Here is a 15,404-nt window from a genome sequence, read left to right on the forward strand (position 1 = left end):
TGAGTTGGCATGCTGTTGTGTGGCAGCATCTGGTGGTGATGCATGTGAATCCAACCTGCGTTTTATTTCACCTTCACTGCTGGAGAGACTCCTCTGCCTGATCTAAACAGATGGCTGATTAGGTGTGCATTGTAGGATATCCCACAATCCTCTACTAATATTGATGGCTGGGTTTTGCCTTGTCCAAACAGTTAAGCACACAGATCACACACGGGTTCTTTTTTTTTAACATGGTTCTTTCGGACCATTGAAATCCTGCTTCGTTAGGGTTCGAGTTTCATTCACTGATCTTCTTTTCAAATAATTTGTCCTTGAAATACAGTATTGCCCCTCCCCCCTCCAACCCCCACCCGTGTGGTTAATTTTAGAGTCCTCCTGACCTCCTTCTAATTGGGGGCATCTCAGAAACGAAATGAGTTTTAAACACCGGGATCATTTAAGTTTGCGTCTCTCCTCATTAAAAGAAAAAAGTTCCTCACTTTTTGCTGAATCGGTAGTTATGTTTTGCTCTCTCTATCAGTGGATAATCAATACTTGTGCAGGGGTGGCTGGCCCAACACTACCCATCAAGGAGGTGCTGTAGAGTATTTAATCACTTGGCAAATACAGATATAGTGCTAGCACTGTGTCCTATTCCTATGAGATCAAAAACATGTATTTAGAAGTGGGTCACTGCACAAAAAAAAAATCTATATTGAGTTTTCACCCTCATTGAGAGCATATGTGCCATTTTCACTTTGTCTTTGAACACTTTAAAACAGAAATGTGTCTTTGCACACTGAAACAGAAAGGTGTCTGAAAAAGACCTCTGCTAAGCTTTATGTGTTGATCTCTACCTTAGACTCGCCTTTACTGGTTTTTTTGAAGAATGTCATCACAGTCTCAGTGAATACAAAACCGTTGTATTCCCATCATGCATCTTGACTACATTAATTATCATTAGGTCTCAGATCGAAGATGTTGATGTTATTGTTTTAATATTTACATCATGTGCAAATGATGACACTGACTCGCACAAAGCCATGCCTACTTGTCACAGGACAAATCGATATATTGGGCTCATTTACTTCCTGGCCTATTGCCATTACGGGAGTAAGATTAGGCTCAGATTCACTCTCGACCCTCCAATTACTTGTATAGAAATGCATTTGTCTTATATGTTAATTTGGAGTTGCACTATTGAATTGTGCGCTAGAATGTAATGGCTTGTGCTGAAATATCAAAAATGTGGATTATAAATACCATTTTAAGTTAATTGTGTGGAATTGCTCCTTTGTGGAAAGATGCATTATTAAAAGTCTTCCAAAGATCGCACGATATAGTACAGTGACAAAACCACTTTTGCTATTGACCCCATTTATATTAGGGTGGGGACTTGTCCAGTAAATACTGTATTTGTTGTTGGTCCAGGTTGGACTGATCCAGGTCAGATCTGTGGCAGAGGAAGGTACATCTCATCTACAGGTTACGGAGCTGCAGGATTGACACAGGGAATGCAGACTTCTGCAAACAGAAGGAAGCTTCACAAACCTCATGGGCTCTCAGTTGCTGACTTGTATAAACCAACCCAAAGACCTTGCTCTCTACAGAAAAACATTGTGATTGGGTCAAATCAGTGAGTCTCTGATCTCATGTGATAACCTAACAGTTTCACATACTTAGGGGCACATGAAGCCCTAGGCTCCCATCTCTAATCTCCTCTGCATCCTTCCAGCGGACACAAACATCTTTGACCACTATAAGCATTCTGCGTGGTATCTTCTAACCCCGCCCTAGAAAATAAAAATCCCCGTGCTGCTTATTGAGGGTAAAGATGCCGTTCCAGTTTTGGATGGGCCGACCTTGAGGAACCGCGCCGTGGTTTCAGGGAGCGGAGGCGACCGTGGCCTGGTTTTCAGCGCTGATCCGGTATGCGCAGGAGCTGGAGGGAAAACGCGATGGCAAATGGCTGAATGCGAGAGATCCGATTCAGCGTTGCGTGCGAGAGAGGTATGTTTATTAGCGTTTTGTGCAAAAAGTCAAATGAGGCTACAGAAAGTAGTAGGCATCAGTTTGCTCGGCGAAGTAGCTCTTTTTGAACTAGTTCCACATTTGGAAACAACTTTTTTTTTCCACGGCCATAATCAAAATGGACTCTAGACGGCGACAGAGAGCGGGCCGGTGGCTCACAGAGTACCAGCACTAGCCCCAGGGAAAGTGACAGCTTCCTTGCATTATAGTGATCGATATAGATATGGAGATAATTTGTACCGGTTTCAATTCAGGAACACGGACCCACTTCCCACTGCTTGTATTCACCCGCTCCGTTTCCATGGTGACCTCAGCAACAGGAGCTTGTTATGGAGAGCCCCGTGTCTCGTCGGCTACATGGCTCCCAGCTGTCGAGACCCGCATCCTTTTATCAGAGAGACATCATATACTTTTCATGTCATATCTGGAGTGGTTGTCATGGTTACGGAGCTCTTAGAAGTAATGCTGCTTGTGATTGCCACAGGACAGAGACCGTTACGTTGGTTCAGTTTAAAGCAATGGTTATTAAAGGGTTATGGAAAAATAATGTGCTAACGGCATTATGCGTGTAGCAAAAACTGACACATTCAACACCGTCAACACAATTCACGCAATAACCGTTAAATTTCTTTTTCTGAGAACAGATTACCAAAGTGTCATTGAAGTTTTATGAAAATGTGTTTTCCGACTGCGGCGACGCTGAATGCTGCACGCGTTCGGTGTCTGCGATGAAGTGGGCGACTTTGACGGAGTCGCCCCGCAATCGCAGGGGCGGCATGCTGCGCTGACGTACTCCGGAGAACTCGCTCATCAGAGACGCTCGCTGTGAGTCTTTATTTAGGCGTCTGAAAATAGTCTCCAGCATCCAGAGAGCGCAGCCAGGAAACGACCACAGAAAATACGGTTTGGTTTTACTAAAACACACTGGGTGATTTTTTTTTTTTGGTTGGTGAAAGATTATGTGGATTAACTCAGTCAGCCATGGTACACTGCATCCAGAGAGCCATAGATTTGAACCCTGTGTGGGAGATTGCTTCTGCAGCTCTGGAGAAGGTCGATGCTGGACACTGCTGGATACTGCATGTCGCTGGTTTTTGCTCCTGTGCTTATACAGGACCTTGCACACGCAAAGCAAACCTGCATGCTTTTCCGTTTGTCGGGTTAAGACAAAAAGAGCTCAGAGAGTTCAGAGTTCAGAGAGTGTAGCAACTAAAATAAACCATGCTTTTACTTTGCTGATGCCATATTATGCTGCATCATATTATTGTCATTTAGCAGACACTCTTATCCAGAGTGCCGTACATAGGTTACAATTTTTAGGTTGTCCATTTATACAGCTGGATATTAACTCAGGAAATTCTGGGTTAAGAACCTTGCCCTTACCACTGTGCTACACTTACCACTGTGCTACGCTTTGCCATATTGACCGCTGCTCCTTACCACTGTGCTACACTTTGCCATATTGGAGCCAAACTACATTTCCTTTTCTCATGAGGAGTTGTGAACCTGACCAGATCAGTGTGAGGCCATGCGCCATCTATCTGAAGACAGTGGAACAAGGTGCGTCAGCATCATTGCTGCAGTAGCTGTTCAGCTATGAGAACCTGTGACTGCACATGAACTGTAATCCCTGTAAATTGCTGTGGTTAACAGCCATCCCACAAACAAGGAAGCAGTTTAACCAGCTCTGCACTGCGCTCTGGGCTGAGTTCCATGTGTGAGGGTTCATGTCCTCATGCATGTCAGAGATAGCAGGAGCCAGGGAAAGCCATCACTGAAGCTGTCACCAATCGAAGGCACTTGGGTGGGAGTGATTTAATGATATTCAGGTGACAGGAATGGGAGACTGATGTCAGCATTTGATGTTGATCGCTTTGAAAAGCTTCATACGAAGCTCACAGGCTGTCCAAAATTGGGAAGTATCTCGGCGGTTCATTCCGCTTCAGCGTGCTTTTTTCTCTGCCGCGATCGTGCCTGAGAAGTGCAAAGGCTGCGCCTTTGATGTCCCGTCGTCTCACTGACGAGGGGTGGAGCCGTGGGAGTGACGGTAATCCGAGACGCACAGATGCCGGCTGTGTGGGCCCTGCTCCCTGAGGTGGAGGTTGGCTTTGGAAACGGAGTGCGCCCTACTTCGACTGCGCAGGCTCTGAGGATCACCTGTGCCGGTGGCTGTGTCTGCGATGGCTGCGCTTCCCTGCTCCTGCTGATAAGCAGTGGGGCTCTGGCTGTGGGTACGAGTGGGACATGCGCATCTGCTGCCGTTGCCCCTGTAACTGGACCTCAGAGCCCCGCTGTCATGCTGACAAACTGCCTCCAGTCGAGAGGTGTGAGCCATCCTTTCAATAGCGCTTCCATCCATAACAGTGAAAACAAAAGGGGTTAAAAAATCGAGCCCTCATTACTGGCTGCTTGGAAATGCATTGCTTGATACGGCTAAGAGCTTCTTCGCTGAAGAGAGGTAGACAGAGAAAAAAGAGGTGGGAGAGAGGGAGAGGAGGGAAAGGAAGGATAGAGAGGAGGAAAAGGACAACTGACTGATGGAGAGAAAGATTGGGAAGAGGGATGGTGAGGGTAGGGGGAGACAAAATGTTGGAGCACAAGTGAGAAAGGGAGAGCTGGGGAAAATTTAAGAGAGAGACAGAGAGGGAGAGATGGGGACATATTGATAGAGAGAAGGAGAGAGGGAGAAAGGGGGAGAGACGGAGAGAGAGGAGTGAGGGAGAGCCTGAAGCCGAGCAGACAAGTGTAGTTTAGAGAGACAGAGAGAACAGCTGAATCTCTGGAGGCGGGAGTGCAATTCTGCGCTCTCTCTCCCACTCCAGGGCTGTCACTGCGCTTGAACATTCACACCTGGTGTCTTGAAAAACGACAGATCATGACAGTTCCATATCCAGCAAAGAGGGCTGCCAGCTTCCTGCGAAAACTCACCCTCTTCCTCTCTGTCCTCCTCTCACAGTCTCCTTCTCTCTCATTCTCCTGGTCTCCCTCTCCCTCTCTGCATCTTCTCTCAGTCTCCCTCTCTCTTCCTGTCTTCAGCACATCCTCTGGGGGTTTCATGGCTCAGTTGGAAATAGACGCTTGTAGATATTCTCTGACCTCATAATCTACTGCTCACTTTCATGTAGGAACTGAAGGGATTTTGGGCTCCACACAATGGACTACAGGGGAAAAATGCTTCTGCTTGGTGGCTCTGACATAAAGTTTGTGAAGTGCATTGATGGATTACATTGGTATACTTCGGTTTGATCTGAAGGTGTTATTGACTGCTCCTACCCAGCTCCGTCTTGGTTTGCTGTTCTACTTTTTCTAAAGCTGTTTAAATTGGGTGCCTGCTCCTCTGCTAGCCTGCTATCCTGTATGGAGTTGTTTTAGACATCTTTCTGGACCCTTACACGTTGGCTACTTATCAACATTCTTTGGATGGAAATTTTGACCAACTGAAGTGGGTTTACTCTGACAACAGCTTGCGGGTCTCTGGTAGACCTGTTCCTCGTCCCGCTTCACCCCTCCTTGCCCAGAGGAATGTTTTTGTGTCTCTGACACTCCCCCCCCCCGTGCAATGTTCTCCAGGATCTTCATCCCTAAGAAGCACCGGCAGCGCTTCGACGAGGTGGTCTCCCAGAGCCTGGTGGGCCGCATCCGGCGTGGCAAGAGCCTGAGCGAGCTGGGCCAGAACCGGCTGCGCCGGAGCCGCAGCGAGGACCACCCCGAGCGTCTGCTGGTGTCCACGCGGGCCAGCTCCGTGCCGCGGGCCGCCGCCGAGGAGGCCGCCGCGCCGCTACCCCGCGGCCTGAGGAAGACCACCTCGCTCATCGCCGGCCACTCGGCATCCTCGGCTGGCAGCTGCAGGTCAGTGACCCCGCCCAACCCAACACCAGAAACACCACCGCAGGTAAAATGTGGCAGAGCACGAGGCCACACAGAATACAATTTTAGCAAGTCATTCCACTTCTTAAGCATTATATTACATTACATTATCGGCATTTAGCAGACGCTCTTATCCAGAGCGACTTACATAGGTTACACTTTTTTTGTTACAATGTTATCCATTTATACAGCTGGATATTTATTGAGGCAATTGTGGGCTAAGTACTTTGCCCAAGGGTGCAACAGCAGTGACCGGCAACCTTTCGGTCATGAGTCCTGCTCCTTTACCACTGTGCTACACTGCCGCCACCCTGATTCACCGCTGGGGCACTGCTACCTTGAGCAAGGTACTTAACCTGCAATTGCTCAGTAAATGTCCAGCTGTATAAATGGATAACTTTGTTGCATTGTTAAGCACATCTTGTGTGTGCTGTTATGGAGTTACTGTTTAAAACTGTTTAAAACTTGTACTTTTTTCTAATCACAAGCATGTCATATTGTTTATCTTAAGTTTTCTATTTTATGAGTAATGCTTTTTCTGTAAGCCTTGTGTTACACCACACATAAATCTGGGCCCTTACCCAGCCATGTCTTCTAGTGAAATATTTATATAAGTAGATCCATAACATACACAGATAATCAAAGGTACTTTGTATTTGCTCTTGAAAGGATGAAACACCACAGGAAGCCTAAAAAGTTAAGAAGAAAACAGCATTTCCTATTCTGTTTCTCAGTTGCCACTATGACAGTTCAACATAAACTTTCTAAAACAAATCCATCTATTTTGTTAATCAGAGGCTTAACCTGAGAAGATGCTAAGCTGTACCAGATGCACACAAATCCCATGTTATCAGTTATTAATAGGAAGAAAGCAGCCACAAGTTGAACAGGGGCCTCTGTGCTGCTCAGGACTTTAGCTGACTCGCATGGATCCGCAGTTAAGTAGATGTTGCTGAGAATGAGCAATTTCAGAAATGAGAGACATTCTGGGAGACAAAAGCTAAGAAAAGAGCCCTCCATGTAAAAAGGGGGATGAGGGGTAAGGCTAGAGAACTTGCTGTTTGAGAGGGACAGGCTCATACAGAGAGAGGCACACAAGGTAAATGTCGAGCCTGTTGGCCCTCAGCCCGCTCTCTCTCCCTGTGATTGGAGAGAGTCTCTCCACCATCACCATGAACAGGACATGCCCTTCCTAGGTTTTGCAGGAAGTTTCCATCTGTCCCTCGGTACCCTGACGAGTGCGTATGAATATGGGAGGTATAATCAGCTTAACAGCTCACGACAGGGTAAGGAGGGTCCACTTAGTGGAATTGGATGGGACGTCACAGCAACCCAACTGGAAGAGATCCTGACTGTCTGAGGGGCTTTAGGAGTGGAGAACGCCGGCTCAATGGTGATGTCCTGGGTTTGTAACCAGAGGATTGTGGGATTGATTCCTATGTAGGCTACTGCTATTGTAACCTTGGTACCTTGTAACCTTGTAACCCTCGGTAAATATCCAGCTGTGAAAATGAATAATATGCAAAAATGGAAACTCTGTGGAATCAGGAGGGTATCTACCAAACTTACAGTGCTTGTATATGATGGCACTGACACAGCCTGTTCACCACAAGGCTTGGATGTAACTCCTCACATATTCCTTGCATTGGTGTAAAAGCATTCATATTCCTAAAGTTAATATTCTCTGTAGTATATGGTGTGCTGTGATCTAGATTTGTACTGCGTTCTTACAGCAGGAGTCGAGTGTAGCAGCATCTACCACATGGAGCGATTCCCTGCAGTGTTCAGACAGTTGCTCTCATCCCTCCAAATTATTTTCCCATTGCCAAGCGGCAAAACAATGTCCGCAGGGGAAGTAAGCGTTTAATCCTCCAAAAAGAGATTTTGGCACTTGTGTTGTGAGAGGCCAGCACAGAGAGGACTCCCATTGCAGTTTTACAGCGTGTTGCTGGAGGCAGAGACACTCAACATATCTGCTAAAAAGCGAGGCTTCACTGTGAGGATTAGCACAATTTCCTTTCTGGTGGTGACTTTGGGAAACGGGTCTAGAAATAGCTAGTTTACTCAGTTCTTCACTCGCTTATCCATTCACATTCATTCACCAGCTCACTCACACACACTCATTAATTCATTCACTCATTCACCCATTTGTGCTCATTCACTCACTTCCTCTCTGACTGATTCGCTCACACACAAGCTGCACCCCTGTGAAGTATAGACACTAATGTGTTTTGTATTACTAGAGGGCGAAAAGGTGAGTAATGTCATTGTCATTGAAGAGTGTCAGAAGCCCATGTGTTTCATCTGCTCAAACCACCTCCCCTAAACAGGACAGAGGTATTGCTTGTCAACTACACTTGTGTTAGGCCTCCTGGTGTTGCCTTAAGGAGTTCCCATGGCAACACTATAGCTGTTGGGGGGTTCCCTGTGGGTCCCATGTACATACAGTATGTAATTTCTATGTGATTGTGTGGTAGCCCAGAGGCATTTCCTCTGTACTGTGAGGGTTGAGGCTATTTGGGTATTTTGTCATGGTGGAGTCAGGTTAGTGCAATGGATGTGTCCATCTGGACAGAATAGATGAACAGCCTGAAAGGCACAAATGCAAAATCCCATTTAAAATACAGCTTCATACATTGGTGTACCTCAGATAGCTTTAGTCTCATGTCTGTCTCATCAGCTAATGAAATTTCCCTCCATTCCCATTGCATTGTGGGTAAACGGGGCAGCAGCATGAGAAGAACTTGAAGCCACTGTCCAACACACCAGAGTGAAATGTGGCGCTAGCAAAGCAGGAGGGTTACCGCGAATTGGTTCTGTGGTCCCGCCATGATGCCCGGTGTTATCATCTCAACGACTGACTCAATGTACAGGGATGTTGTACAATACGTTAGCTCAGCAGACCTGCAGAGACCGTAGTTACACATTGTCCATTAAACACTATATTTAGTACCGATTCTTTTTCATATGAGGTTAATGGTGTCCTGTTTGTGAAACTTGTTATGCCTCTTTATTAGATGCTCTCTGAAAGTCACTGTTACCTTTGTATGTTCTCTTTGTATGCCACTCCTACTCTTTATGTAATGTACAGTACTTAACTCAAATCGCCTCTGTACATATCCGTCCGTATTCAATAGCAGTGCCCTGCGTGGGAATCAAACTGGCAACCTTTAGGCTAAGGCCCCTTTTTTTATTATTAAATGGGGGCATCAGAGCTCCTCCCCTCTCTAACACTCTATGTTGCTCTGCAGGACAGTACGTGTCTACAAGGGGAACAAGAGTTTTGGGTTTACCCTCCGTGGTCATGCTCCAGTCTGGATTGACTCAATCATCCCAGGTACAGTGTGGATTACGCTTCATCAGATGGGTGACTTCATTTCTGATTGTTTTTAATATTATTTATTTATAATAATTATTTTGTTTACATTCAACTGATATTATCAGCATGCTGTTAAGGATCCAACCCATAGCCTTCGTAAACCACATGGCAGAGCTCCCCAGCAAAAACGCATGATCAGACTTACCATAGAAGCAAATGACCCAGATCCCCCAAACGGGGCGGAGTGAGCCCTTCTCCTGATCTCATGGAGTGATGTCACCGCACGTAGCCCACTCTTACACAATCTGAGCACCGCTGCTCATGCATATTCATGTATTCTGCAAAACCTCATTTGCATTTGCAGTGAATTTTATGACGGATCTAGGTCTCTTCAACAGAAATGGTGTGATGTCGAATATAATCAAGACCCTGCACCGCTCACAGAATTTGAAAGACCGAATCACAGCAAATTACTAGCTTTATGGAGCCATCTTATATTCAGTGCACCTGGCCCCTGGTCGGTCTTTTCTCACATACTGTACGTGTCAGTTATGAAGCCACTGTTTTAGAGTGTTTTATGTCTTACTGAACTGGTTCCAAAAACATAGCAGTTGACACCCTCCTTTTTTTAAGACAGTCATGATGACCCAAAAAATCGTGTTTGTGGGTGCACAAAAATGAGCTTGTTTGCTGCATCTCCTGTATACAGCACAGAAGTGTTAATGCTTTGTGTGCAATTTACACTGTTTATGGAGCTGTGGGAGGTTTTTCTGCAACGCTTTGGATCATGGTTAATCAGTTAATTTTCCACCTGGACCTGTTTCTGACCATGCTGTGTCCTCTACTGGGAGAGAATTGCTGTGACTAATTATCACACCATGATCATTATGAGCCTACACTGCAGTGAAGCCTCGCTGTCATACCCCGCGCATTATGGTACAGCGATATGAAAAAAAAAAGAAAAATCCTGCATGACATTTCATAATTCACTTTGCACATTCAATCTTTTTGGGTACCTCATTGCCTATTTGTGTTACTTTCTCTGTGTATGTTAATATAATGTTTTTAAAGGTAAATGTACATGTTGGTGGGTGTTCTGAACATAGACAGAAAGGGATGGTGAATCATCTGAGCACCACGCATTCATCCATCTGTCAGTAATGAGTTTGCTTTACCCTCACATGATTCTGTATGGAAGGCTGTGGATATTTAAACTTGTATCTTAACAAGGAATTATGGTTTCCCACAAATTAATGATGTGGTCCCATATGTTTTATGTGGATTACATGAGTGAAGTGTTTTTCCTCTGGGAGAGGTGATTCATTTTAATGAATGATTCATTTGTGTTCATCGTGTCATGTTATTCATAGAAGAGTAGGTGAGTGAGAGATGAGGATGTTGTGTGAGAGTGAGGGTGTACAGTAGTGTGTTATAGAAAGAGGTACAGTACAGTACATTGTGTAAAGCAGTACAGAGGTGGTAAAGTCTGTTGTGTAAAGGGATATTGAGGTGATTAAGGGTGGTAGAAATGGATACAGTTAGTGTGTTTAAGTGTGGTGTAGAAAGTGGTACAGTGTGGGTGTGTTGTAAAGGAGATGAAGGGAAGCCTTTCAGTACATTGTGTAAAGAGGGTTTAGAAAGAGGTACACTGTGGACATGGGGTATAGAAAAAGATGCACGGTGTAGAAAGGGGTGTATTGTTTTGAGTAAGGGGGTGAGGGGAGTACAGCACAGTGTGCTGTGTGAGAGCGTTGTGGGGGGTACAGTGCAGTGTGTTGTGTGAGAGCATTGGAGGGGGTACAGCACAGTGTGTTGTGTGAGAGGATTGAGGGGGGTACAGTACAGTGTGTTGTGTGAGAGGGTTGAGGGGGGTACAGCACAGTGTGTTGAGTGAGAGCGTTGAGGGGGGTACAGTACAGTGTGTTGTGTGAGAGCGTTGAGGGGGTAAAGTGCAGTGTGTTGTGTGAGAGCATTGTGAGGGGGGTACAGTACAGTGTGTTGAGTGAGAGCATTGGGGGGTACAGTACAGTGTGTTGAGTGAGAGCATTGGGGGGTACAGTACAGTGTGTTGAGTGAGAGCATTGGAGGGGGCACAGTACAGTGTGTTGTGTGAGAGCGTTGAGGGGGTAAAGTGCAGTGTGTTTTGTGAGAGCGTTGTGGGGGGTACAGTACAGTGTGTTGAGTGAGAGCATTGGAGGGGGTACAGTACAGTGTGTTGTGTGTGAGGGTTGAGAGGGGTACATTACATTGTGTTGTGTGAGAGGATTGAGGGGGGTACAGAACAGTGTGTTGTGTGAGAGGGTTGAGGGGGGTACAGTACAGTGTGCTGTGTGAGAGCCTTGAGGGGGGTACAATGCATTACATTGTGTTACATTGTGTGTCTGCGTGATGATGTTCGCCCACATTAGGGCTGACTCAGTGGGCACCGGTTGGAGAGACATACCGGTCTGTGGGCGAAGTCCCCTTTCCTGTCCTCCCTGCGTGCAACATGACCAACACTCAAATGTCACAGGGAGAGAGACTGTGCCTTATGGGAGGGTATTATATACGATGTGCCAAGAATTGACTTTATTTCTGTTAGGAGTCACGCTAATTGCAGTGTGCAATATTGCAGAAATGTGTCAAATATGGCCTTTTGTTTAATATCTCTTCTTTCCATTTCAGTCTCTCTCTCTTGCTCTCACTCTCTCTCTCTCCCTCACTATTGAATTCTTTTACTGTCTCTTGTTCTGGATCTGATTTTCTAGGGAGCCCAGCAGAAAAGTCAGGCCTCAAACCTGGAGACCGCATCCTGTTTCTCAATGGACTGGACATGCGGTATGGACTGAAAATAGTCACGGTCATGGTTATGGTCACCCCAACAAAGATTAATTACAGTAAAGGGCACCAGGGGCTTTTTCCTGAAACCTATCCAGTAGTTTAGCTATTGTTGTTGTTGTTATTGTTAGTGTCATCTTCAAAATAGGGTTTCATTTTCAGTCCTTAACTTGATTGTGTTTCCCTCTTAATGGATAGAATTGCGAAACGTTAAGCACACGTTACCTTGCCCAGCATGGCACTCGTGTGCTGAACTAAATACTCCCGCATATTCTGAGGCCTCCTTGTGAACAGCTGTCACCAGTAAATGTACACTGTACACTAAACCATTCTTACCTCAAAGAGGCAGTTGGATTTACACTGTCCTTTTGTTCTGAGCTAATTTAATGGGACCAGTAGATCTGCAGGATGCAGAATGTGAAAGCAGCAGGCAGGAGATGTTGTAGGAGACACATGCAGGCCAGCAACAGGAACCATGAGTTGCTGGTGAATCACCCTGAACACGTTCCCACTCGTTCACCACCTGTTCACCACTCGCTGCCTTCCCACGCCACGGCGTGAGACAGCTTCTGCTGATTATCTGGGTATTTGTTTTCTTAGCCTTACATAATATTTACTTGCCTTGGCAGGCCAGCGTGCTGGTATTTAAGGTGTTGTCCATTTACGCTGCTGAGCTTCAGCTAATTAAGGTTAGGTAACTTGGTCAAGGGGTGGTATGGTTGCATCCTACCTGAGCTTAGAACCTGCAACATGGTCTGTTGACATGGTCTGTTTCCACCCCTGTGGGAGGGATGTCTTACTCCCCTCTTAAGTCCTGCTCATGCAGATGACCAACAACAGTAACTACAATGAAAGTGTAAATTGCTCAAAAATTTTGCTCTGGTGTGACAGCTGGCAAATAATAGAGCAGTAGTCTAATGGTATGTAATTATTGTTCTCAGCATCACTGGCTCTTAAGCCTTGCAATGGTCATGCTTCATGCTGACAAAGTGGTTCATCAGTTCTGTTACACATTGGTTAAATAAAATGCACACAATGCTGAATGACCTTCGTAGTTACCTTAATGTATGAAGATTAGGTTCCAGTAAGGTATAGTTATGATTAGGGACTGAGCTGAGATTGGTGTTAGCGTCAGGTGTGAGGGTAAGGTGTGGGCTTGATCGTGATAGTTTAGTTACCATAGACATTGTCAGCATGACCAGGGATGTACTGAAAAGTCCACTCTCAGCTTGCTGCAGCCTTAGAACTGAACCTTCAGATTAGGAGGTGACCCTGCACCCTGTCTACCTGCCAGGACGTGCTCCCATGAGAAGGTGGTGTCCATGCTGCAGGGGAGCGGCGCCATGCCCACCCTGCTGGTGGAGGAGGGGCCTGTGGGCTTCCCGCCGGTGGAGGCGGAGCCGGTGGACAGGGGGGCCTCCCCGCCCCCGCCCCGCTCGCCGGTGCTCAGCTCCCTGCAGTGGGTGGCCGAGATCCTGCCCCCCAGCATCCGCGTCAACGGCCTCACCTTCGCCCAGCAGCTGGAGCACCTCCTCACCCACCAGGAGCGCTACGCCATCTGCAAGGCCCTGGAGGCCTTCTTCCAGCACAGGTACGGCGACAGCGGAGAGACAAAATGCACGGCGTGCCATCAGGAAATAGCTCAAAGAGAATCTTTAGATTGCAAACGTGAATGATACACAAGCCACTGAGCTTAAAATAGACTTTTCTAGTGCTCAGAACTAGGGTAGAGAAAATAAATAGAAGGCCTGCAATCAGGTGCGCAAAGCACATTTTGCCCTCATCATCCTCAGGCATTTTTCCTAAGGCAGTAGACCGTATGGTAACTGCAAAAACTTCAACATAGTCCATTGACAGGGACTATAAATCACTCTATAGATCCCACACACTATTACTTCCTGTCTTTACAAAAGAGTTCTGGTTGATAGCTACAAAAACATGGTAATGACTGCTATCTGTGAGCACTGTTGAGCAAACAGACCAGTAATGCATTTTTTGCATGCTGCTTCAAAGATTCTTTACATATCAATAGTGAATAAGAATCTTAACCAATGTAGTAATGGCCTTACTGTTCACAAGCACCCATCTACCCATCAACCCATCAGAACTCTTTGGGTTCACAAGACACAAACTCAGCTCCCAGTCCAAACTGCAAAGAGAGGGACATGTCCTTACTGCTGATACAGGAGCCTCAGTTGCCTCACGCATTCAGGGCTGTTAGTTATTCTGCTTTTTGAAAAGCTTTGTGGAGAACGTAGTCCTTCTCTGGGTTGGTGGGAGGTGACCAGGGGAGAGCTGAAGCCTCCTGTGCTCTTTCGGGCAGGAACGTGGACACCCTCATTGTGGATGTATTCCCCCTGCTGGACACCCCAGCCAAGCAGGTGATCTGGCAGTTCATCTACCAACTGCTGACCTACGAGGAGCAAGAGCACTGCCAGAGCAAGATCTCCCGCTTCCTCGGCTTCAAGGCAGCCGGTGCGTGCGGGCAGTCAGGGGAGGGGGGGGGGTTCCTCTGTGCACATATGTGTACGTACGCGTGTGTTTTCCCCAATACTTCTGCTCTGCGGATGTGAGTATGTGTGAGTGTGTGCGTGTGTGTGTGTGAGAGAATATATTGTGTATTTGTGTAGGGGTACATGGTAACAGTAATTATCATAATGTGTGTGAGTACATGTGCTTGTGTATGTCTGTATGCGCGTATGCACGAGTATATGTGTGTAAGCGGGAGTGTATGTGTGTACATGTATGTGTGCATGTGTAGGTGAGAGTATATATATACGTGTGTGTGTGAGTGTATGTTCATATCTGTGTGTGAGTGAGAGCTCTGACCCTTTGTGTCTCAGCTGCAGCAGCGGAGCCTGACCCGGCCCCCGAGCCCCATCGGCGCAGCAGCTCCATGAGGGTGACGGGGACGACCTACAGGAGCAGCGTGAGGGGGAGGAGCTCCGATGACCTCATCATCGGCACTCACCTGGGCATGGGTACGACTCCACTAGACTGATAATGAATCACTCACTAATGACAATGAATCGCTCACTGCTGATGCTGACTCACTCACCACTGACACCTAATCATTCGCCACTGACACTGAATCATTCACTAAAGACACTGAATCTGTACTGACAATGAATTGCACATGACTGACACTGAAACACTTGCTGCTGATGCCAAATCACCTGATATACACTGATGTATGCAGATATCCAGGTTATTTACAACTGTAAGACTAAACGCTCACATTTCCAAAGTGATTTAAAATGCTACTTTACATGAGGTTATGATTTAGTCCCATCCCATACGGTCTCACGGTGAATAATCTGCGATGAGTAGAGCCATTCTGACAAATCTGTCTCTGACTTATACAGCACGTTCTAAATGTAACTGCAATGTC

At 46.4% G+C, this 15,404-nt stretch overlaps 1 protein-coding gene across 1 annotated transcript in view; it reads left to right on the forward strand.

The window, feature by feature from the left end:
- Positions 1 to 15,404, forward strand: part of grid2ipa (glutamate receptor, ionotropic, delta 2 (Grid2) interacting protein, a) — a 50,194-nt gene that overhangs the window by 19,424 nt on the left and 15,366 nt on the right. Inside the window, exons 5-10 of the mRNA XM_036553482.1 lie at positions 5,581 to 5,859; positions 9,129 to 9,214; positions 11,944 to 12,013; positions 13,308 to 13,604; positions 14,337 to 14,488; positions 14,857 to 14,994. Coding sequence (XP_036409375.1) covers positions 5,581 to 5,859; positions 9,129 to 9,214; positions 11,944 to 12,013; positions 13,308 to 13,604; positions 14,337 to 14,488; positions 14,857 to 14,994 — 1,022 coding nt within the window. The remainder of the gene's footprint in view (positions 1 to 5,580; positions 5,860 to 9,128; positions 9,215 to 11,943; positions 12,014 to 13,307; positions 13,605 to 14,336; positions 14,489 to 14,856; positions 14,995 to 15,404) is intronic.

The sequence above is a fragment of the Megalops cyprinoides genome, chromosome 19 (assembly GCF_013368585.1).
Source record: "Megalops cyprinoides isolate fMegCyp1 chromosome 19, fMegCyp1.pri, whole genome shotgun sequence".
NCBI classification, from domain to species: domain Eukaryota; kingdom Metazoa; phylum Chordata; class Actinopteri; order Elopiformes; family Megalopidae; genus Megalops; species Megalops cyprinoides.